The sequence below is a fragment of the Typopeltis vanoorti genome, chromosome 3 (genome assembly GCF_054136105.1).
Source record: "Typopeltis vanoorti isolate ZY-2024b chromosome 3, IOZ_Tvanoo_1.0, whole genome shotgun sequence".
In the NCBI taxonomy this organism is placed as follows: domain Eukaryota; kingdom Metazoa; phylum Arthropoda; class Arachnida; order Uropygi; family Thelyphonidae; genus Typopeltis; species Typopeltis vanoorti.
Genome location: NC_143551.1, coordinates 25,514,972 through 25,541,513, shown reverse-complemented (window position 1 = coordinate 25,541,513; position 26,542 = coordinate 25,514,972). Strand labels below are relative to the sequence as shown.

The 26,542-nt window shown below is 36.9% G+C and overlaps 1 protein-coding gene across 1 annotated transcript in view; it reads left to right on the top strand.

The window, feature by feature from the left end:
* LOC150108002 (U3 small nucleolar RNA-associated protein 6 homolog) overlaps window positions 1–22,176 on the top strand; it is an 88,464-nt gene extending 66,288 nt beyond the window's left edge. The window contains exons 5-6 of the mRNA XM_090415568.1: window positions 10,788–10,865; window positions 22,102–22,176. Of these exons, the coding sequence (XP_090271694.1) occupies window positions 10,788–10,865; window positions 22,102–22,176 (153 nt within the window). The remainder of the gene's footprint in view (window positions 1–10,787; window positions 10,866–22,101) is intronic.
* Window positions 22,177–26,542: the final 4,366 nt, after the last annotated feature.

Sequence of the window (26,542 nt, the reverse complement as noted above, 5' to 3'; positions counted from 1 at the left end):
AGTGTTTGGTTTTCTTACATTTGTCTCTGTATTCTCTAAGAGCAGAAGCCTACTTATTTGCCAGAAATCTTTTTATATGCTTTCTTCTTTTCTTTTACTGCCTCTTTAATTTCCTGTGTCTACCATGGAATTCTGATTTTTCTGTCTGCAAAGACAGAAAAATCAGACCCACATGCTTCTCTGGCTGAATCAGTCAATTTTCTTCAGGGCTTGCCACAGAATCTCCAAAGTTTGGTTTCTGTTCTTTGTGTATTTTAGTCTACAGTTCACATCTGAGAGCTGCTCAACTTTTATTTGCTTTAAAACTTTCTTTTATTTCTTTTCAATATGAAATTCAATTTTATCCTTCTCAAGACTAAATGGTGATCACTTGCAATTTCAAATCCTCTGTACACTCTAGTGTCCTGTGCTAGTGAGAAAGCATCACTATCAGCAATAACATAATGAGACTTTTCTTATTCCTTGCCTCTTTCTCTCCATGCGAATTTATGCATATTTTTATTTTGGAACATTGTGAGTTAGTAATAAACAGTCCACGTTCTGAGCAGAAATCCAACAGGAATTTGTCATTATTATTAGCTTTTCTCTTTCTCCATTTTTACCAAAATATTTTTGTATGTCTGACAATCATTTCCTACGCTATTATTTAGATCCCCAATATTTTTCATTGTGTCAGTTGCTTTCTCTAAGGCCTCAATAAATTCCTCCATTTATACCTTAGTAGAACCTTCTGTAGCACTATAGTCACAAATAAGTCTCATTGTCTCAAGTTCCCTATTCTGATATTTGCCCGCTTCACTCTACTTGACATTGTCTGCCATTCAAAATGATGTTGAGTTGGGGTTTGTTTTAGGATTTGTTCCAGTAGCTGACTTTTTGCTGTTTGCCCTGGTTTCCTGTTGAAAACAACAAGGGGGGGCCGTGTTTAACCAGATGACGCCCCAGGCGGAATGAAATTCTGTCGTGTTGTACCATCATTTTATATTGTGGTTTAAGCCAATAAGAATACAATTTGGTCGGCTAAATCCCAAATTCCCAGCCCATCCTTGTTCTTTCAGTATCCAGGTTGATAACTAACAGGGTGCACCATAAGAAGGTGAGAATTGGATGTTAGGCCAGTAGACCTAGTCAGTTCTCCACATTCCTTTAAAGGCTATGTGGAAGTCTCAGTTATATAGCTTTGACCCTTAAGTACCCCATTTTTATTGATGATTGAAAGTTTTAAGAGTGCACATAACATCAGCGCTCATCTTAATTAGTCTAATATAATTTATTGTAGGATAACTCTGAATACTTTAATTTATCAATTAATATAATTTTAATCGATAAATTCTGTATTCTGTGCACTCTTAAAGCTTTCATTCGTCATTGAAAATCCAATCATACATTCAAATTCATGTGAATTTTGTATTGCAGGTTGCATAGCCCACACGGCAGTACACCCAATGTAAATGGGCACTGGACGTCACTGGCGGCAACATAAGTAAATTTGACTGTGGGCAAATAGTGGGAGCCCATAGGGCAGGTGCCAGTATTTTGGAAACAGCTGTACTTGTTGTTTGCTCTCTTACTACTGTATCAAGGGTGTATCAGAACTGTATCAAGAATGAACTGAGATCCAGCAGAAGGGCTCACTTTGGTCAGCCATGCATGGTCGATCCTATTGGTGAGCATCAGGTGTCACAACTAGTATCTCAACAGCGACATGCAGCAGTCACACAGCTCACCCATCAGTACAACAGCAGGGCAGTTCGACCTATTTCTTCCACATACACCAAGCGCCATACTTTGCTTCGACTGTGGGTTCCACAGCCAGAGACCAACAAGGGTATTCATTATGATGGCCAGGCAAACAACACACCGAATAGGCCAAGGAATGTCGGCCACGAACCATCAACAGATGGAAGAAGGTCATCTGGAGTGATGAGTCCCATTTTTTGTTGCAGCATGCTGATGGCCAGATTCACATTTGATATTAACTGAATGAAGCCCTATTCCCTCATTGTACATTTGGGGTTCAACAGGCTGGTGGAGGTGGTGTTATGGTCTGGGGAGCTTTTTCCTGGCACACCCTAGGTTCATTGATTCTCATCCCACAAACACTAAATGGTAAATCCTACAGGGACCTGTTAACCAATCATCTCCATCCACATCTGTATGAGGTCTACTCCGACCACAGTGCCATCTTTCAACAGGACAATGCACCTTGTCATTGGGCTTGTACAACTGATGATTGGTTGGAGGAACATAACAACTAATTCATCACATTGCCTTGGCCCTCAAACTCCTCTGACTGTAACCCAAATGAACTTGCGTGGAATATGTTAGAATGACATGTGAGAACTGCTGATGTTCCTCCACAGAATGAGTGTGAAATGATGGAGTTGCCTCAGCAGACATGGGTCAAGTTATGCATGGAAGATGTGCGACACAAGGTGTCGAACATCCTCCATTGCTCCAGTCTGTGAGCTGCGATTGCACAGAGAAGTGGACCAGCATGTTATTAGGTGGGTGTTCCTAATGTATACACACACACACACACGAGTGTGCACGCACACACACACACACACACACACACACACACAGTGGTGCCTCATAGTTTGAATTTAATTTGTTCCAGAAACCCGTTCGAACTATGAATCGTTCGAATTCTGAATCAAGATTTTACATAAGAAATAATGGAAAGCAAAATAATCTGTTCCCATATCCAAAAAATTTCAATAATTTTTTTATTTTATCTGTTTTAGGTTTTTTATTGTTAATAACTTAGAAAAAATTAAACAAAATAATCTTATATTTATTTTAATTATTACAACATAAAAATAACAGTGAAGAATATTTTTTTAATATAAAAATCACAAAGACGAAACTAATCTCATTGTTAAGTTCTTCTTTTTGCTTCTTAGCTGGAGTTGAGAATGCTGATTCATGTTCTCTTTTTTCTGCAGAGAAGAATCTATCTAATGTTGTTTGGCACTGGCGATTTTCTTTGATATTTTTAAAATAACCCATCAGGTTGTCATTGAATAAGTTCATATTCCTGGTCACTACTGTCTTATTAGAGTGCCATTTTTCCACAACAGCTTGAGTTCTAACCCAAACAGAGAACAATTCTTGAAGGTCGGCATTGGAAATGCATCCTTTGTCGTCCTTCTCTTCCATAAAAATTTCTTTTTCCACTTCTTTTTGTTGATCGTGAAGATGTTGAAGTTCTTCTGTGCTGAGTTCGGTTTTCTGATCATCTATTAACTCCTCTACATCCTCATCACTCACCTCTAATTCCGTAGCTTTATTCAAAGACACAGTTTCATTTACAACAGACTTTTCTTCACAGCTTACTACTTCACCGACTGAAATACAATCTGGCCAGAGTTTTTTCCAAGCAGAAATCATTGTTTTAATAGAAACTTCTTTCCATGCCTTATCAACGATCCTTAAGCAGTGAAGAATGTTGTAATGTTCTTTCCAAAATTCTTTAGGAGTCTGTTCTGTGGCATTGGTTATTTCATAGTGCTTTTGAAACATAGCCTTAATATACATTTTTTTGAAGTTTGAAATCACTTGCTGGTTCATGGGTTGTATGATAGAAGTGGTATTGGGCAGCAAAAACTTAATCTTGATGAAAATGAATTCACTAACTAAATCCTCCTCAAAATTTGGAGGATGAGCAGGAGCATTGTCCATCACTAGAAGAGCTTTTAATGGTAGATTTCTTCAGTAAGATAAGCTTTTACAGTGGGAGCAAATTCTTGATAAATCCACTCAGTGAAAAACTCTCTGGTAATCCATGCTTTCGTGTTGGCCCTCCACATAACACCGAATTTGCTCTTTATGACACTCTTTTTAAAAACGTGGATTTTCAGAATGGTAAACGAGCAAAGGCTTTATCTTACAGTCTCCACTAGCATTACCACAAAGCAGCAAAGTAATTCTATCTTTCATAGGTTTATATCCCAGTGCGTCTTTTCTTCTTTTGTGATATAGGTTGTTTTGTCTGGACTGGTTATTACTAAAACCATGTTCCAAAATAAAAATGTGCACAAATTCACATGGAGAGAAGAGGCAAGGAATAAGAAAAAGCTCATTTACTATGTTATTGTGGATAGTGATGTTCTCTCCCTGGTGCAGGACACCAGAGTGTACAGATGATTTGAATTGGAAGTGATCACTATTTAGTCTTGAGCAGGATAAAATTGAATTTCATATTGAAATTAATAACATGTAAGAAAGTTTTAAAGCGAATAAAAGTTGAGCAGCTCTCAGATGTGAACTATAGACTAAAATACATAAAGATTATTGAAGAAAAAATGAAGGAGTTTGAGAACAGGAATCAAACCTTGAAGATTCAGTGGCAAACTCTGAAGAAAACATTGATTGATTCTGCCAGAGAGGCATGTGGTGAGGTTGTCTGCAAGGATAAAAAAATCAGAACTCCCTGGTGGATACAGGAAGTTAAAGAGGCAGTGAAGGAAAAGAAGAAAGCATATCAAAAGTTCCTGTCAAATAAGTCAGCTTGTGCTCTTAGAGAATACAGAGACAAATGCAAGAATGCTAAACACTGTGTAAAACTAGCTAAACAAAAGTCATGGGAGGACTTTGGCAAGAATATAGAAAATAAATATCAAGAAGGTGGTAAAATATTCTGGAGGTTGATGAAGAAGCTTAGGAATGGAGGAAAGAGTGCTGTGAAAGGAGTTAGAGATGATAAACGTGACATGAAAACGGGAGAAAAAGATATCCTTGAAGTATGGAGTAATTACTTTGAAAAACTGCTAAATAAAACAAGCAGTGATGACAGCACAGTGGTAAAAAACACTGACCAGGCATGCAGTCAGGAATATATATCCATACTTGAAGTAGAAAAAGCCATCAAACGCTTGAAATGTGGAAAGGCAGCAGGAGTAGATGATATCCGACCAGAAATGCTGAACTATGATGGTATAAGAGTCTTACAGTGGCTGCACTACATAGTTTAGAAAGCCTGGACAGAGGTACGAATTCCCGATGATTGGAGTAGAGCTCTCATAGTACCCATATATAAAAAGGGAAATAAAACTGAATGTGAAAATTACAGAGGTATTTCCCTACTGAGTGTTCCTGGGAAGATCTATGCAAATATTCTTGAGAAATGGTTGAGAAGAATTGTGGAAGAAAAGCTTGGTGAAGAACAAGCTGGATTCAGGCCAAACAGAGGCTGTCAGGATCAGATCTTCACTTTACGACAAATAGTCGAGAAAGCATGGGAATATAACGGAGATCTGTATTTAAGTTTTGTTGATTTGGAAAAGGCATATGACAAAGTCCCAAGAGAGAAGCTATTCAATACACTACAGTTATATGGTGTCAATGGGTCATTATATCAAGCAATACTTAGTCTTTATTTGAGTTGTGAGTCAGCAGTTAGAATTGAAGAAAGTACATTAAGATGGTTTAATGTTAAATCTGGTGTGAGACAAGGATGTACATTATCCCCTCTGTTATTCATTATCGATATGGATCACATTATGAAGGAAAGTGGTATTAGACATGATATCAAAATGGGGGATGTTAATGCCAGCTCTTTGCTTTATGTGGATGATATTATACTTCTAAATAAATCCACTACAAGTCTGCAGGATTCTCTGACTAAATTGAATAGCTGTTATAATAGATATGGTATGAAAGTCAGCAATAAAAAGACAAAGACAATGAAAATAGGCAGAATCATTGAAAATTTCAACTGTGTTGTGAATGGAGAACCGTGGAACAAGTGAAACATTTCAGCTACTTAGGCACGATTTTTACTGAAGATGGTAAATTAAATATAGAAATAGTCAACAGAATCAGCAAAGCTGCTATGGTAGGAAGTCAATTGAGTAAATTCATATGGAATAAGAGAGAAATTAGTCGGAACACTAAATTAGCTATATACAAGACAGTGTTCAAACCAGTTTTAACTTATGGATCTGAGAGCTGGGTCAGAAGTAAAACACTTGACCAAAGACTAGAGACCGCAGATATGAAAGTCCTGAGAAAGATTATATGCGTGAACAGATGGCATCAATGGCAATATGATATTAAAAACGAGGATATTAGGAAAGAACTTGACATTGTCAACATCCAGGAATGCATTAGCAGAGCTATTTTCAGGTGGTTTGGTCACTTAAACAGAATGGGCGAAGAAAGATTAGCAAAACGTGTTCTCTGCCAGGTTGGCAGCAAAACGACCCAGATGAAGACCAAGATATAGTTGGATTGATACGGTACAAAGTGCCTTAGACTATAGAAATATAAGATCTGATAATGTTGGAGTCTTGAGAAGTAACAGATTGATTTGGAGGAAAATTGTAGATAGGAAGTTAGTAATAATGTAACTTTTTTCATGTAGTACTATCATATCCTGTACACCCCTTGAGGGTACATGCAGGAATTTGTACCCTCAAGGGGTGTACAGGTATAAATAAAAGGCCTGTTTCATAGCAATTAAAAACTTGTTGAGATACAAATCCCTCATTGTCTATGGATCCCATTTCGTTTTTTGAATTTATCGAACCAGTTGCTACTTCCTTTAAACTCCCCATTTTCACTACTGGTCTCAGGTGTGTGTTTGTTAAGTTCACTATACAGATATTTGGCTTTCTGATAAATAATTATCTCAGTAATAACGTCACCACGTAATCACTTCTCGTTTATCCACACTGAAAGGAATTTTTCCATCTCTCCAGTAACATGATCTCCTGGAGGTCAGCGTTGTCACATCTTTAGCCACATTTGCTACTTTTATCACTTCCTTATTCTTAAGAATGCTACTCATCATTGACTTTGATATTTTAAACATCGTCGCCTGATCCTTGAAATGTGTACTGCTTTCGTGTTTCATGATAATTTCTTTTTTCATCTCAGTTGTCAATACTACAACTTTTCTTTTAGGTTTTGCTCTTTCTGCATTCTTGGATGCCATGGGTAATAAAAACAAAATGCCAAAAACAGTTAAAAATTCTCTACGCAAATGTATCACGCAATGACTTGGCTGTGTAAAGTAAGGAACAATGCACTCCGGACTGAGACAGACACACACACACACTGCATAGGCACGGGGAATTGAGTGAGGGAAATTAGTTGTGGAGAAGCATGCCGAAACTATCTAATGCTATATGACTGAGTTCCTGGAACATTTGAAGTTAGAAGCGTTCGAAATACGAGGCACCACTTCGTTCAAAATACGAGAATATATATATATATATAAAACAAATGAATTTTGTATTTATTTGAATTATATTTGTGTTGGCATTTTTTTTTTTGTATTAAAACTTTTTTTTTTCTTTAGACAGAATGTGGGGCTTCTACATACCGTATCTTTTGGATAGTCTCCAAAATGAAAATTTTGAAATAGCTATGCAGGTATTTTATGACTTTACCTACTGTTGATTACTATATTATTTTCCATCATCAATCTCCTGATATGTATCATTAAGGAGTGTTTAGGTTACTATGACAGCATTATATAATTAAATTTACATTTTTATTAATCTCCTATCAACAATTTTCCTCTAAATCAATCTATTACTTATGAACACTCCATTATTCTCATATCTAACATTTTGTGTTTCTAAGGCACTTCTAACTGAATCACTCCACCTAGACCTTGATCTTCCTCTAGGTCTTTCCTGCCATCTTGGCATCAAACACTTATTTTGCTAATCTTTCCTCATCCATTCTATTTCATTAGCTTTTCTGACACATTCTTGAATGCTAGTAAAGACAAATTCATTTCTAATATGATTCTGCCATTGATTTCATTGGTTAACTCCCCTAATTCTTCTTAGAATCCTCATATTTGTGGTCTCTAGTCTTTGATCAAGTGCTTTATTTCTAACCCAACTCTCAGATACATAACTTAAAAAAACTAGTTTGAACATTGTCATGTATACTAGTTTGGTGTATTGACTGATTTCTCTCTTATTCTATATAAATTTATTCAGCTAGCTACCCACCATACCAGCTTCATTTATTTCGTTGTCTATTTCCAGATTTAACCTTCCATCTTCACTAAAAACTGTGCCTAAATAGCTGAAATATTGTACTTGTTCTATAGGATCTCCATTCAGAATGCAGTTGAAGTTTTCTGTGCTCCTGCCTATTTTCATACTTTTGGTCTTTTTATTGCTGATTTTCAAGCCATATTTCTTACAGCTGTTATTTATTTTAATTAGAGAATCCTGGAGACTTGCACTAGATGTGTTTAGGTGTATAACATCATCTGCATAAAGCAAAGCACTAAGTTTGACATCTAATATCAGGCTTGATGCTACTTTCATAATGTGATCCATATAGATGATGAGTAGGAGTGGAGATAATGTGCACTTTGTCTTATTTTTGCATCCTGATATGTTATATTTTGCTCTGTTTTCATTCTTTGTATTTCTTTTTCATATTTCCATTTCTGACATGCATAAGAGTAAGCTGTGAATGATCTCCCTGACAGTTGACACATTTAGTTTTTTTTGCACAGCAAGATTTGTTATCATGTTCTTTACTGTCAGGCACAGGTATTAGAACCATGACCGACATTTAGGTACCTCCATGTTAATACTTCTTATATATTATGTTTTGTTATTATTATTATTATTGTTATTACGGGTATCTCCATGGAGTCAGTAGACTCATTGCGGGAGACGCAAACTAGCAAAACAATATCTGTCATATCTCTTCTTGAATTCATTTACAGACGAAGAGCTCACAACTAAGTCAGGCAATGAATTCCGCTCATTCACCACCCTCCAGGCAAAAAACCTTGTTCTGACACCCTTGTTAACCACACTCTTCTTTAATTTCCAGAGATGACCTCTTGTTCTTCCATCACTATCACACAGCTGAAATATTTCCCCTGCATCAATCCTATAAAAACCTTTCAGTAATTTAAATGTTTCTATCATATCCCCTCTTCTTCGCCTATCAACCAATCTCTGCAATCTACAAGCTCTCAATCTATCAATGTAGGGATCATTTTTTACATCACTCACCAACTTGGTCACTCTTCTCTGAACCCTCTCCACAGCCTCCTCATCTCCAAGGAATCCAGGTGACCAGACCTGAGCACAGTAATCCAAATGTGGAAGTATCAACGCTTTATAAAGGGGAATAATAACCTCTTTATCTCTGGATGTCAGTGTGTTCCTCAACAACCAAGTAATCCTATGTGCAATGTGTCCTCTGAACTTCAGCTCCCTATCTACCAACACCCCTAAGTCCCTAGCCTCATCAATCTCTTGGAGTACCTTTCCATCAATGTAGTACACAGCTGGTAATCTTTTAATCCCAAAATGCATGTCTTTACACTTTTCCACATTGAACTGACATCCATTATCTTTTGCCCAATTTAACAGCTTATTTAAATCATCCTGCAAACTTTCAACATCAGGCTGATTTTTTATTGCACTACCCAACTTTGCATCATCAGCAAACAACTGAATATCTCCCTTTAAGCCATTTCCTATATCATTTATATACAAATTAAACAACATTGGCCCAAGCACAGAGCCCTGTGGCACACCACTGGTCATCTGCCTCATTCTGGACTTGGCTCCTCCATACACCACCTTATGGTATCTCTCCCTGAGCCATTCTCCTATCCATATCACCAATTTAATATCCATTCCCATCTGCTCCAATTTGCCTAACAGTGTACTATGGGGTATCCTGTCAAAAGCCTTAGCAAAATCCAGAAGTACCACTGTGTAGCCAGTTCCTTTGTCCAACTCAGATGTCATTCCATTATGGAAAGTTAATAGATTGGTAAGGCAGGATCTACCTTTAACAAAACCATGTTGGCCCCTATAGAGTATCCTATCCTGATCCACCCATTTTTGAATTTTGTCTTTAACCAACTTTTCCAATACTTTTTACCACTACTCCTGAGATGGTGATTGGTCTGTAATTAACTACTGCAGTTTTATTGCCACCCTTATGCAAAGGAACCACTTTGCCTAACTTCCACTCCCTAGGGACCATACCAGAGTTCAAACTCAAATTAAATATCCAAGTAAGAGGGGTTGACAATTCATTTGCACATTCACGCAACACCCGAGCTGATATTCCATCTAAGCCTACAGCAGTTTTTGCATTTAAATTTTGCAATATATTAAATACCTCTGATTCTTTAACTTCAGGTCTCACATTAGGTATTGCTATAGGTATAGAGATATCCTCACTTGGGTGATAGACTTTTGAAAAGTGATCACTCAGTAACTCAACTATTACATCAGATTTTGTCACCTCAATACCATCAGCACCCACTAACGTTATCCTTCTGAAGTCATTCTTCCTCTTCCTCTATTCCTCTTACTAGCTACATAATGGAAGAACTCTTTGGGATTACCCTTGATCTCTTTGGCTAAGGTCTTCTCATAATCAGTTTTAGCTTTTCTTACTATGCTGGTAACCTTCCTAGCTTGAGCCTTGTACTGCTCATGGGTGTACTGATCGCCTTTCTCCTTGTAAATTCTCCATAACATTTTCTTTTTTTGTAGATCAAGCTTGATACTACTGCTCATCCATCTAACGCCTGCTTTGTTTGACCTCCAGACCATGGGGACACAATCTGATATTGCTTTCCTCAGATACTCGCTGATTTTATCCCATGCGCTGCTAACATCTTTCCCCTGCAATATGTTCTGCCATGGGATGGCAAATTTTATTGTATCAATCTGAAGAAGTACAGTATCGTTATACAAAACTGGTAAAAAGTATTATCTTACTTTTTTATATGTTTTTTTCAGTATTAATTTGATAATTATTGTCTTTTTTAGAATTTGATGCATGTGAATAATGCCATGAAAAGGGCAGCTGAAAAGAATTGTCTCTCTCAGGAATATTATGAAGAATGGGTAAGTCATTGCATTTTATGCCATTACTCATGAAAGTATATATATATATATTTTAAAATCATGATTTAGCAACATTTTTACATTATAATTAAGAATTAAAAGATAAAATATAACTGTATACCCCCCTCGAGAGTATATATCAGATATTTGATAATGATTGATGAGATAAGAGATAAACACACATTAAAAACATATGGAATTATGTATAGAATTATCCATTTAAGTAGTTATTTTTTGTTTTTATGTATGAGTACTGTGATAGTTTCAAAACTTTAGGTAATATATATGAGGACAGTATAGTTATTTAAGTTAACTGTATAATCTCAGGCTGGCCCATTTTCCTGTATTTTTTGGGATGACAAAAAAAAAGTCTGAGTTTATAGTAGGAAAAACCTTGTAACCTCTATGTAGGACCAGATAACTCGCCTTTGACTAGAAAGTCTTCATAATAGTTTCATGCATCCTGTCTAGAATGCAAGAAACAGATGACATGAAATGCAGAATTGTATTAAGAGTTATCGAAAGGAACTATTAGGGGAAAAAAAAATTAGAAGGAAACTTGACATATTTTGCCTTCCAAAATATAGGAACAGAACTAATCTAAAGTATTATAATGTCTAAACCAAATGGGGTAAGAAAGGTTAAAAAAAAAATGGTGTTTGATGCTGGATAGTAGGAAAAGCATGCAGAGTATGACAAAGATCTAAGTGGATTGTTGCAATTGGTAGTGCTGTAGAACATTGAAATGTTAGAGGTGTAATGATATTGGAGATCAGATTTAAGTGAGAAGAACATTGAATGGTAGCTAGTAATAATTGAGACTTAATCATACAGTTACTTAATCATTATACTATTTTATACACTTCATTGAAGATGCATATCAAGAATTTGATTATGTAATTTTAGAAAATATATGTATGAAAAGAATTTGTTCCATAGAATAGTGGCAGAGGGAGTTACTGTGTTTGGAGATAACTCCAACTTGTATACTGATAAGATTTTAGAGAGAAAAAAAAAGAAGAATTAAGGTAGCGATGACCAGTGCTATTGGGTTTATCTGCAGAGCAAGAAATGCATAAACTAGTTACACTTTCATGTAACTAGTTTATGCTGATCCACAAAACACAAACTCTTGTTTGTGATTAGTGAAGTGAGAATGAGGGAGTTAATTAACCTAAACGTCTCTTCTTAACAAAATCAAGGATTTTTAAAGAGTTTAAGCATGCTGCCAGAAATATGGAAATGATGCTCTCAGCATGATGTAATTAGGAGCCCTTCACTTCTCTATGAGAATACTGTGATTGTCTAGTACAGTTAAAATTTTCTATCTTTAATTTTCCTCCACATTAATATGTTATATTATGTTTCAGTTTGCCAATTATAGGTTAGGTCTTACATTTCTGCTGTCATCATTTTTCACTTCAAAGACCTAACTAATACTGTAATACTACTTACTTGGTCTTTGAAACAAAAGTCTATTTAAAGTGAGGGGGAGAGTGCTAACAGGCAGAAATGTAAGGGTGCAACAACATCCTCCGACCTCAAACAGTCAGGGAGAGTTGTTGATTGGAAACTAGTTAAGAAATAGGGTGTGCTTAAGAGTCAAAGCTGTATAACTGAGAGGGGACCTCCACATAGACTTTAAAGGAATGCGGAGAACCGACCAGGGTTTCTGACCTAATGTCCAGTCCTCACCTTCTCGTGGTGCACCCTGTTGGATATCTACCTGGATACTGAACGAACGAGGATGGGCTGGCAATTTGGCATTTAGCAGAACAAATTGTATTCTTATTGGCTTAAACCAATATACAAAATGATGGTACAACATGACAAAATTTCATGCTAGCTAGAGCGTCGCCAGGTTAAACAAGGCCCCTGTTGTTTTCGCCAGGGAACCAGGGCGAACAGCGAAAAGTCAGCTACTGAAACAAATCTGAAAGCACACCCCAAATCAACATCACCAGAGTTAAAGAGTGGTACTATCAACATAAAAGCCTGAATAGCAAAGAAATGGAGCTAGCTGAGGAATTGGATAAGTACTAGATCCACATAATAGGGGTGATTAAAACAAAAAAGGCAAAAACTGATGAGATCTTTCTGAGCAATAAATACAAAATGTTATATTCAGGCAATGACAATCAAGGAAAAGAAGGAGTAGCCATAGTATCAACACTAAATACGAGACTAATCTTCTTGAATGGCAGACGGTCTCAAGTAGAGTGATATGGGCAAATATGAGAATGGAAAACTGGTCAATGAGACTTATCTGTGCCAATGATCCCACAGAAGGCTCTGCTAAGGTAGAAGTGGAGGAATTTTTTGAGGATCTAGAGAAAGTTACTGACACAATGAAAAATGAAAAGTTGGTCCTGGTTGGGGATCTAAATAGCAGAGTAGGAAGGGATTGTCAAACATACAAAAATATTTTGGGAAAATTTGGACAAAAGAGCAAAGCTAATAATAATGGCAAATACCTTGGATTTCTGCTCAGGACATAGACTGGTTATTACTAACACCATGTTCCAACAAAAAATGTGCACAAACATGGAGAGAAGAGGAAAGGAATAAGAAAAGTCTCATTGACTATGTTATTGTTGATAGTGATGTTTTCTCACTGGTGCAGGACACCAGAGTGTACACGGGATTTGAAATTGGAAATGATCAGTATTTAGTCTTGTGCTGGATAAAATGGCATTTCATATTGAAAAGAATAACATGTACGAAAGTTTTAAAGAGAATAAAAGTTGAGCAGCTCTCAGATGTGGACTGTAGACTAAAATACAGAAAGATTATTGAAGAAAAAATAAAACAGTTTGAGAACAGGTACCAAACATTGAAGAAAATCCTGATTGATTCAGCCAAAGAGGCATGTGGTGAGGTTGTCTGCAAAGATAGAAAAATCAGAACTCCATGGTGGACACAGGAAGTTAAAGAGGCAGTGAAGGAAAAGAAGAAAGCATATCAAATGTTCCTGCCAAATAAGTCAGCTTTTGCTCTTAGAGAATACAGAGACAAATGTAAGAAAGCGAAACACTGTATAAAACTAGTTAAACAAAAGTCATGTGAGTACTTTGGCAAGAACATAGAAAATGAGTATCAAGAATATGGTAAGATATTCTGGAAGTTGTTGAAGATGCTCAGAAATGGAAGAAAGAGTGTTGTAAAAGTAATTAGAGATACTAAAGATGACATGAAAGTGGGAGAAAAAATATCCTTGAAGTATGGAGTAATTACTTTAAAAAACTGCTAAATGAAACAAGAAGTGACAACAGCACAGTGGTAAAAAAACACTGACCAGGCATGCAGTCAGGAATGCATATCCATACTTGAAGTAGAAAAGCCATCAAAAGCTTCAAATGTGGAAAGACAGCCGGAGTAGATGATATTCGACCAGAAATGCTGATGGGGGGGGGGGTGGGGGGGGGGGGGGGTGGGGGGGGGGGGGGGTGGGGGGGGGGGGGGGTGGGGGGGGGGGGGGGTGGGGGGGGGGGGGGGTGGGGGGGGGGGGGGGTGGGGGGGGGGGGGGGTGGGGGGGGGGGGGGGTGGGGGGGGGGGGGGGTGGGGGGGGGGGGGGGTGGGGGGGGGGGGGGGTGGGGGGGGGGGGGGGTGGGGGGGGGGGGGGGTGGGGGGGGGGGGGGGTGGGGGGGGGGGGGGGTGGGGGGGGGGGGGGGTGGGGGGGGGGGGGGGTGGGGGGGGGGGGGGGTGGGGGGGGGGGGGGGTGGGGGGGGGGGGGGGTGGGGGGGGGGGGGGGTGGGGGGGGGGGGGGGTGGGGGGGGGGGGGGGTGGGGGGGGGGGGGGGTGGGGGGGGGGGGGGGTGGGGGGGGGGGGGGGTGGGGGGGGGGGGGGGTGGGGGGGGGGGGGGGTGGGGGGGGGGGGGGGTGGGGGGGGGGGGGGGTGGGGGGGGTGTCTATTTTTATACTTAATTTACCATCTTCACTAAAAATCGTGCCTAAGTAGCTGAAATGTTTTACTCGTTCCACAGGTTCCCCATTCACAACACAGTTGACATTTTCAACAATTCTACCTGTTTTCATTGTCTTTGTCATTTTAATGCTGACTTTCATACCATATCTATTACAACAGTCATTAAATTAAGTCAGGGAATCTTGCAAACTTGTACCGGATTTATTCAGAAATATAACATCGTCCACATAAAACAAAGGGCTGACATTAACATCTCCAATTCTGATATCATGTTTAATACCACTTTCCTTCATAATGTGATCCATATAGATAATGAATAACAGAGAGGATAACGAACATCCTTGTCTCACACCAGATTTAACATTAAACCATCTTCCTGTACTTCCTTCAATTCTAACTGCTGACTTACAACTCAAATAAAGATTAACCATTGCTTGATATAATTTCCCATTGACACCATATAACTGTAGCGTATTGAATAGCTTCTCTCTTGGCACCTTTTCATATGCCTTTTCCAGATCGACAAAATTTAAATACAGATCTTTGTTATATTCCCATGCTTTCTCGACTATTTGTTGTAAAGTGAAGATCTGCTCTGACAGCCTCGATTTGGCCTGAATCCAGCTTGTTCTTCACCAAGATTTTCTTCCACAATTCTTCTCAATCATTTCTCAAGTATACTTGCATAGATTTTGCAAGGAACACTCAGTAGGGAAATACCTCTATAATTCTCATATTCAGTTTTATTTCCCTTTTTATATATAGGCACTATCAGAGTTCATTCAATTGGAATTCACTATATGAATTCATCCCTCTGTCCAGGCTTTCTGAACTATGTAGTGCAACCACTGTAAGACGTTTATACCACCATACTTCAGCATTTCTGGTCAAATTTCTTCTACTCCTGCTGCCTTTCCACATGTCAAGCCTTTAATGGCTTTTTCTACTTCAAGTATGGATATGCATTCCTGACTGTATGTCTGTTAAGTGTTTTTTACCACTGTGCTATCATTGCTTGTTTACTTTAGCAATTTTTCAAAATAATTACTCCATGCTTCAAGGATATCTTTTTTCTCCTATTTTCATGTCACCTTTATCATCTCTAACTCCTTTTACAGCACTCTTTCCTCCATTTCTAAACTTCTTCGACAACCTCCAGAATATCTTACCACCTTCTTGTTATTTATTTTCTATGTTCTTGCCAAAGTCCTCCATGACTTTTGTTTAGCTAGTTTACAAATGTTTCGCTTTCTTACATTTGTCTGTGTATTCTCTAAGAGCAAAAGCTGACTTATTTGTCAGGAACTTTTTATATGCTTTCTTCTTTTTCTTCACTGCCTCTTTAACTTCCTGTGTCCACCATGGAGTCCTGATTTTTCTATCCTTTCAGACAACCTCACCACATGCCTCTCTGGCTGAATCAATCAGGGTTTTCTTCAAGGCTTGCCACTGAATCTCCAGGGGTTTGGTTCCTGTTCTCAAACTCTTTCATTTTTTCTTCAATAATTTTTGTGTATGTTAGTCTACAGTTCACATCTGAGAGCTGCTCAACTTTTATTCGCTTTAAAACTTTTTTACGTGTTATTCTTTTCGAAATGAAATTCAATTTTATCCTGCTCAAGACTAAATAGTAATCATTTCCAATTTCAAATCATCTGTACACTCTGGTGTCCTGCACCAGGGAGAAAACATCACTATCAACAATAACATAGTCAATTAGACTTTTCTTATTCCTTGCCTGTTCTATACATGTGAATTTGTGCACATTTTTATGTTGGAACATGGTGTTAGTAATAACCAGTCCATGACCTGAGCAGAAATCCAACAGGTATTTGCCATTATTATTAGCTTTGCTCTTTTCTCCAAATTTTCCCAAAATATTTTTGTATGTCTGACAATCATTTCCTACTCTGCTATTCAGACCTCCAACAAGGACCAACTTTTCCTTTTTCATTGTGTCAGTTGCTTTTTTCAAAACATCAAAAAATTCCTCCACTTCTACCTTAGTAGAACCTTATGTGGGACCATAGGCACAAATAAATCTTATTGTCCAGTTCTCCATTCTCATATTTGCCCACATCACTCTACTTGAGACTGCCTGCCATTCAAGAAAATTAGCCTTGTATTTTGTGTTGAATACTATGGCTAAATTACTATGCATTTTTATTTTGGTTAAACCTAAATAAAAAATGATGGTTTGTTGGAATTTGGTATTGCAAATCATCAGGTTGTTATCCGTGGCAAATTCCAGAAACATCTCTGCACGTGTGGACAGACTTATGTGTTCATCGAACATGTTGTTTATTATTTTAACGGTATAATAGAACACAGAAACTAAGTAAATAATTAATTTATTGACTTGATGCTGATATTTCACTGGTATTATAACCAGCATCTTCAGAGCACAAAAACACTGTTTGTCACAATACGCGAGACTAAAACAACATGGTGTACTTAACCAAAATTGTAGCAGCAACACAAAGACTAGAGTCCTGATTTTGGCGCCCTCTATCTGAAAAATAAAAAAAATAAAAAAATAAAAAAAAATAAAAAAAAATCCGCTATCATATATTACTAGAGTCCTAGAAAAGTGCTAGTTTTTTCTTAATATGACTGTCTCCCAGATCTTCGGCAAGTTAATACAGCCGTATTTGTTGAGATTTGGAGTGTGATTTAGGGCTTCTGTCGCCTCTAAGAACAATCTCTCTGATTTATATGGGTTTCTGTGTAGTACTTTTGTGTTTTTCCAGTTGATCCTGTGTGCAGGGGTATCCAGAGCATGGTCTGCTAAGCCCGACTTCCCATAATGATATTTCCGGACGTATCGTTTATGTTCGCTGATGCAGATATTCACAGTTCTTCCTGTTTGACCGTAGTAGGCTTGACTGCATGAGCAGGGTACTTGGTAGACTCCTGGATGTGATAAAGGAGGAATGCTGTCCTTGGGTGAGCGGATGAGGGTGGCTAATTTGCTACATGGTCTGAATGTGGTGCGTAGTTTATGTTTATTGAGGATTCTTGAGATCTTTTCGGATGTGCCTTTAATGTAGGGGATGGTGACTGTTTTGTTGTAGTTCTCTGTGGTAGATGGTGGGAGGGGTTTCTTAGGAGTGTTTAGTATTTTGTTTATTTTTTGTGGATTGTAGCCGTTGGCCAAGAAGGTGTGGCGTAAGTGAGTCAGTTCAGCAGTCAGAGCCTTGTCATTTGAACAGATTGCTCTCGCTCTATGGGTTAGCGTTTTTAATATGCCATATTGTTGAGAAGGATGATGGTGTGATTGTTTGTGTAAGTATCTGCCTGTATGTGTGGGTTTTCTGAAAACTGAAAATGATAAGGAACCATCTGGGAGACGTGTGATGAGTGTATCCAGGAAGGGCAGACAGTTGTTGGCTTCCAGTTCCATAGTAAAGTGGATTTTTGGATGTTGGCTATTTAAATGTGCTAAGAATGTTTTCAATGTCTCAGGGCCATGTGGCCAAATAGCAAGCACATCATCAACATAGCGTAGCCAACCAACACTTTGGCTACAATTTTGGTTAAGTACACCATGTTGTTTTAGTCTCGCGTATTGTGACAAACAGTGTTTTTGTGCTCTGAAGATGCTGGTTATAATACCAGCGAAATATCAGCATCAAGTCAATAAATTAATTATTTACTTAGTTTCTGTGTTCTATTATACCGTTAAAATAATAAACAACATCTCTGCACGTTCATTTCTTTCTCCAAATACAAATTTTCCCATAACCTTTTCCCATCCTGTGTTATTTTTGGCAATCTTTTGCAGCCTATATCTGTTTGTAAATAATTTTTATTATAATTTTAATTGTAACTCTCTAAAAAATTTAAATATGCATATTAATTAATATTTACTGTAGACCTACTAACAAATTTACTTAAGTTTAGCTGCAGTGGACTAGTCTAAGATTCTAGGTCCGAAGTGATTAATAAGTCTTTGGTCAGGTGGTCCAAATTGGGTTAGCCCTCAAAGACAATCAAGTTGTGCAGGCCTGCTTTAAAGACTATCCTAGATCAAAACTTCATTTATAGAAAGGAGTCACAGAGAGTAAAAATATTGCTACTATCCCGTGTGGCTAGCTTAGTGGCTGTGAGCTTCGTAACCATCTGCCTTGGGAAGGAATGTCCTAGGTTCGATTCCTGTTGGTGACGTAAAGAGCTGAAGGATCTTCCTCAGCCATAGTCAAGTTAGCCAGTCTTGGGCATGGAGAGTAAGGTTTTTTTCCCCCAGTTTATTCTGGGGTTTTTCATCCTGCAAAGCAGGCAAACCGGCTTTGAGAGCTCAACACTACAGGACATAGGATACACCAGGGCATAGGGCTGACCACCTTATCCTGTGAACGGTTTGTGGTCCGATGATTAATAAACCTTTGACACCGCAAGGTAAAAAGGATATAAAGAAGATGAGATGAAATGAGATCTCTGACATGTTCCTTAAAAGAATACTCTATTCACTCATAAAAGTTAGAACACATGTGGGGAAAGGATGAGAGGGCATCCTTGGAAGCTGAGAATGAAGGCTGCCAAGAAGGGTGTGAGAGCTATTTCTTTCAGAGGGTGGTGCATGATTGGAATGGATTGCAATTGGATGTTGTGAGTGCAAGCAGTGTGAATGAATTCAAGAATAAGTATGATAGCTGGTGTGTATAGTATGTGGACTCCCTCGATGAGGCTCTGACTCCCTGGAGGTCTCTCTTAATAATAATATAGTGTAGTAAAAAAATGAGATGTAGTTAAAAATAAAGCGTATGCCATGGCAATTATCAAAGATGCTGTGCTATGGAACAGGAAATTTAAATAAACAAGAAATGGCCACTCATTAACTCACCATCATATTTTATTAAAACCAGTTGGAGTTAAAAGTTAAGTGAAACTAGCTTATACTAAAAAAAGAATTTCTTAGCTGGTAAACTAATGAGATTCCAAAAATTTTTTTTCAGACAATTCAGAAAAGACATCTCAAAATTTCTATCTCATCAATATTTTGTTGATGTGATAAATATACACTGTTCTTCTTTTTAACTGTGATAAATGGTACTTACCATTAAATGAAATAAACTTGCACTCACCAAGTTTATTTCATTTTCAGCCAAGTCATACCTTTATTGACATTACTAAGCCTCAGAGAAAACCAAACAAAGAAATTTATTAAATTGCATCATGCTATCTCTCATCATCTCTTCCTACAGCTGCAACTGACACTTTGCAAGCTTCCAAGTTTCCTGAGAACTATTATGTTCATTTTAGTTGGCTATTATTTCAAGTAGACATCATGAATGATGTGTTAATGTGGTGACCTTCCTGAAACAACATAATGCCAGTCTTTGAAGAATGTGCAAGCATGAAAGGAAGGGGATGAGGACTAGATTTTTCTCTCATAGAATAGTGCATGACTGGAATGGAATGTTGTTGGATATTGTGTGTGTGCGTGCGTAAGTAGTGTTAATGAATTCAAGACATGACATGATTAGACATGAGAGCTGGTGCTATTAGCATGGTCTTCCTCGATGAGTTCCTGACTCCAGGGAGACAGGTTACTATGACAGCACTATGTAATTAAGTTTACATCATTATCAATCTCCCATCAACAATTTTCCTCCAAATTAATCTATTACTTGTCAGCACTCCAATATTACTGTATTTAATAGTTTGTGCTTCTAATGCACTTCTGACTGAATCAATCCGCCTAGACCTTGGTCTTCCTCTGAGTCTGTTTTTCTGCCACCTTGGCATTAAACATGTGTTTTGTTAATCTTTCCTCACCCATTTTATTTAAGTGGCCTAACCACCATAGATTTAAGGCTAACTGCCTTAGATTATGTGGTTAGCCTTAAATTTTTGGTCTCTAATCTTTAATAGCTCTGCTCACACATTCTTGAATGCAAACAATGCCAAGTTCTTTCTAATATCTTCATTTTTAATATGATTATGGCATTGATGCAATCTGTTCACTGCACTAATTCTTCTCAGAACTTCATATGTAGTCTCTAATCTTTGATAAGTGCTTTATTTCTGCCCAACTATCTGGTTTGAGCACTGTCTTGTATACTATTAGATTGGTGATTTGGCTAATATCTCTCTAATTCCATAAAGATTTATTCAATTGGATTCTTATCCCAGCTTTGCTTATTATGCAGTATATTTCCAAATTTAATTTGCCATCCTCACTAAAAACTCTGCCTAAATAGATGAAATGTCATTGTCATCTTCCTATCCAGTCTCTAGGCCATGTGGCTTGTTCTGGACTCAGTCCATCTTCTTGGTCATTACCTATTCCTTGTTCCTCTAGGATTATATGTTAAGATCTTTTTTGTAGCCTTTCTCTCCTTATTCTTGCTACATGGTCTAGCCAGTTTTTCCTATATTTGATCATTGAGTTTGTTATGGGATATCATAACAAACATTGAGTTATAAAAAAAGAAATAGTGATTATTTCGCTATTTCTTTTTTTTTATTTAATAGAGTAAGTTTTTCTCTTTTCCTAAGGTATTTCATTTCTGCTGCTTGAATTCTCTGCATGTCTCTTTCTCCAAAGGTCCAGATCTCACTTCCATATAATAGTGTAGTTTTGGCTATTGTTTTGTAGCCAAAACAATAGCCAAATGTATACTCTGAGTCTTGTGTGTTTCTGTACGTAGTTAGGTTTAAAGAGTCTGTTAATTATTCCAGTGATTTTTATAGTTTGTCATCTTAAAATTAATATCTATTTCATTTATGTAAGACAGTTTACAGCCTAGGTATTTGAAATTATTAACTTGCTCAATTATTTTATCTATTATTATCATTTTACTTCTGACAGGGTTATTTCCATAAAAAGCCATGACTTGAGATTTCTCTGTTGACATTTCTAGGCCATACTATTGGATAATATTATTTAAATTATAAATTGATTTCTGTAGTTAATCTTCAGTCTTTCCAAATATGATCTGATCGTCAGCAAAGAGTAGTGTGTCTATTTTTGTATGTCGACTGATTTGGAAGCCTCATGTATTTACTTCTCTCCATTTTTTGATAATATTGTCCATATATATATATTGAATAATATGGGAGATAAAGGACAGCCTTGATGGACTCCTCTATTTATTGGTTTCCAAGTGGATATGATATCATTTTGCCTTATTGCTATTTCATTATTATGGTATATGTTTAATAGAGCATAGCTGGTTTGGAATGTGCCATTCCTTTAGAGTTTCCCACAGTTTATTTCTCAGAATTCTGTCAAATGCTTTTATATAATCGATGAATGTACATGAGTTTGAATATTGCATTCTCTATGTTTTCTATAATTATTTTTAAGATAAAAGCTGAGTCCATACATGATCTTCCCTTAAGGAATGTGTTCTATTCTTCTCCCAGTTGTGATTCTACATAGGATATTAATTTGTTAACATTTTGCATATTTATTATTAAAAGAACACGTAAGACCAGAGTAATAATAACTTTTAATTAATAAAGGTACAGATATTTCATACTAAAACTAATAGTACATCTTCAGCGTCACACAAACAGTTATAGGAATGGAATACAAGTAACGAACATTCTTTTTGCATATATTTTGTATCCTGTATTGAGGAAAGTGATACCATGATAGTTATTGCAATCTGTTTTTAGACCTTTTTTATAAATTGGTATCACTATGGCTCTACCCCAGCTTTTTTGGGGGGGGGGGGGATTTTCCCTCTTTGTATTATTTGGTTTATAAATTTTAGAAATCTGATGTTAAATTCTTTACCTGCAAATTTAATAAATTCTGTGTTTATATTATCTTCTCCTGGTAACTTGCCTGTTCTACTTTGGTTGAGGGTATTTTGTAGTTTTTCGTATGTAAACTCATCTATATTACCGATGTTATATTTCAGGGAAGATTCTTGTATCAAGGAGTTATGATGCCATAGCTTCTGGAAAAATTCCTGCAAGTTTCTGGTTCGATCATATCAATTTTTGTTCTTTCTTTTAAATCATTATTCATTTGTTTGAGGATTCTATATGTATTAGGTCTTTTTAATGTGCAATCCCATTCTAATTTTGCTATAAAATTTTCATACGTTTCTCTATTTTTTTTTTTCTACAAGCTCTCTTTGCTATTGCTCCTTTCCTTTTATATTCAATGAGTGATTCATCTGCCTTTAAATTTAGCCATTGTTTATATGTTGTCTTTTTTCTTCAATCTGTTTGATCTCTTCATCCCATTGTCTTAGACCTCTGCATCTTATCCATTTTCTTTTTGTTCCGAAACTATCTATCTCTCTCTTGCAGCATTTCCTAATATATATTTGATGTTTAACCATTCTTCCTGAATTGTGCTCAACCAATCCCTAATTCTATTCTGATATAGGCCTCTAATATTCTCATCATCTAAGAGTTTAATTTTATATAGTTCTATATTTCTATTTTCTTCTGATTTTTTTCTTCCCTCCCATTTTGGTTTTCATTTAATTCTCCCTACCAGTAAGTGGTGGTCTGATTCTATCTCTACTTCTCTATATACTCTGGTGCTTATGATCATGTTTGATAATTTCATATTAATTATTATATAGTCTATAATGCTTTTTCTATTTCTTGCCTACTAGGTAAATCTGTGAATATCTTTATATTTAAAGTAGTTATTCGTTATTCCATAATTGTTGTATAGGATGAATGCTCTTATCCTCTTCCCATTATTATTATTATATGTTGGTTCACCTATTGGTCCTATGTTAGGTTTATGTGAGGTATTACCAATTCTTGCATTTAGGTCACCCATTATTATAATATAATCAGAAGGGTTTATTTGATCTATAATCTTTTGTACTTCATGATAAAAATTCTCTGATTGTTCTTCTTTTCCCTTTTCTGGGGCATAAGTGACTATTATTGCCAAATATCCTCTATATATCTTTAGTCTTGTCTCTATGATTCTATCATTCCAGTAGTTGTATAATATTTCTTCTCAAAGATTTATGTATAAATATGATTACCCCTGACTTTGCCCTTTCCTCCATCTTTACTTCACTATAAAGATAGATATAATTCTCGGTTTCATCTTTGATAAACTGCTTTGATATACTTTGATAAACTGCTAAATGAAAAACAAGCAGTAATGACAGCACAGTGCTAAAAAACACTGACCAGGCATGCAGTCAGGAATACATATTGATACTTGAAGTAGAAAAAGCCATCAAAGGCTTGAAATGTGGAAAGGCAGCCAGAGTAGATGATATTCAACCAAAAATGCTGACGTAGGGTGGTATAAAAGTTTTACAGTGGCTGCACTACATAGTTCAAAAGGCCTGGACAGAGGGACGAATTCCTGATGATTGGAGTAGAGCTCTCATAGTACCCATATATAAAAAGGGAAATAAAACTGAATGTGAGAATTACAGGGGTATTTCCCTACTGAGTGTTCCTAGTAAGATTTATGCAAGTATATTTGAGAAACAGTTGAAAAGAATTGTGGAAGAAAAGCTTGGTGAAGAACAAGCTGGATTCAGGCGAAGTAGAGGCTGTCAGGAGAGGATCTTCACTTTACAACAAATAGTTGAGAAAGCATGGGAATATAACAAAGATCTGTATTGAAGTTTTGTTGATCTGGAAAAGGCATATGACAAAGTGCCAAGAGAGAAGCTATTCAATATGCTACAGTTATATGGTGTCAATGGGAAATTATATCAAGCAATACTTAGTCTTTATTTGAGTTGTAAGTCAGCAGTTAGAATTGAAGGAAGTACAGGAAGATGGTTTAATGTTAAATCTGGTGTGAGACAAGGATGTACGTTATCCCCTCTGTTATTCATTATCTATATGGATCACATTATGAAGGAAAGTGGTATCAGAATTGGAGATGTTAATGTCAGCTCTCTGCTTTATGCAGACAATTATACTTCTAAATAAATCCACTACTAGTCTGCAAGATTCTCTGACTAAATTGAATAACTGTTGTAATAGATATGGTATGAAAGTCAGCAATAAAAATAGGCAGAAACATTGAAAATATCAACTGCATTGTGATTGGAGAACGTATAGAACAAGTAAAACATTTCAGCTACTTAGGCACGATTTTTAGTGAAGATGGTAAATTAAATATGGAAATAGACAACAGAATCAACAAAGTTGGTATGGTAGGAAGTCAACTGAATAAATTCATATGGAATAAGAGAGGAATTAGCCAAATCAGTAAATTAGCTGTATACAAGACAGTGTTCAAACCAGTTTTAACTTATGGATCTGAGAGCTGGGTCAGAAGTAAAACACTTGACCAAGGACTAGAGACCGCAGATATGAGAGTTCTGAGAAAGATTAGAGGTGTGAAGAGATGGCATCAATGGCAATATCATATTAAAAATGAGGATATTAGGAAAGAACTTGACATTGTCAGCATCCTGGAGTGCGTTAGCAGAGCTAATCTCAGGTGGTATGGTCACTTAAACAGAATGGGCAAGGAAAGATTAGCAATACAAGTGTTCTCTGCCATGTTGGCAGGAAAAATGACCCAGAGGAATACCAAGATATAGGTGGATTGATACGGTAAGAAGTTCCTTAGACGATAGATATATAAGATCTGATAATGTTGGAGTCTTGACAAGTAACAGACTGATCTGGTGGAAAATTGTAGATAGGAAGTTAGTAATGATGTAAATTTTTCATGTAGTAGTATCATAACCTGTACACCCCTTGAGGGTACCTGTCAGGAATTTGATGATGATATATATATATATATATATATATTTTTTTTTTTTTTTAAATTACATAACTATACCTATTTTCCTGGAACTTTAATGGTGTTTCCTCCTACCCACTAAAGTGCAACCAACACATGTAAAAGTATACACATGTTATATTCCTCATTCTTGTGTTCACATTTTAAATGTTGTAGCCAATTCTTGTTTTCTTCCTGAATGATGGTCATGTTACACTGAGTGAAATATACAGGAGTATTTATTATATTATCTGAGACCTCCAGGGAGTTGAGTACTCATTGAGGGAGACAATAAATCACCTACATTAACTGTCATACCTTTTCTTGAACTCATTCACACTATATGCACTCACTATCCCTAAAGGCAAACTAATCCACTCACTCACTGCTCTGTGAGAGAAAAACCTAGCTCTTACTCCTTTGAAACTTAACTTCCGGGGATACCCCTCCTGACAGTCTTCCTTCCCCACCTTCCATATTATGAAAAATTTCATTTCAAAACATCATCCTATAACACCCATTCAAAAGTATATAAACCTTCATCATATAACCCCTCTTTCACCTGTTAACTAGAATCTGCAATCCACAAACTCTCAATCTGTCCTCAGAATCTAAACTCCACAAATCGAATATAATCTTTGCAACTCTTCTTTGTAACCTTTCCACAGCTTCTTTAGCCCTTCTTGAACCAAGAAGACCAAATCTGTGCACAATAATCCAGGTGTGGTTGTATCAAGGACTAATATAGAGGCAAAATGACTTCATTATCCTTACATGTTAAGATTTGCTTCAACATCATAATTATCCACTGAGTTGTATTTGAAACTTTTGATATGTGACCTTTCAACTTGAAATTCCTATCCACCATTATGCCAAGATCCCTAGCCTCATCATTTTCTTCTGGCATAACCCTTCTAATATAATATGCTGCTGGAAATCTCATCATGCCAAAATGCATAACTTTACACTTACTAACATTAAACTGACAATCATTTTTTTCCCCAAATTTCTAGCCTATTCTAATAATTTTGTAAGTGCTAGATATCAGTAGCATCCGTGATCG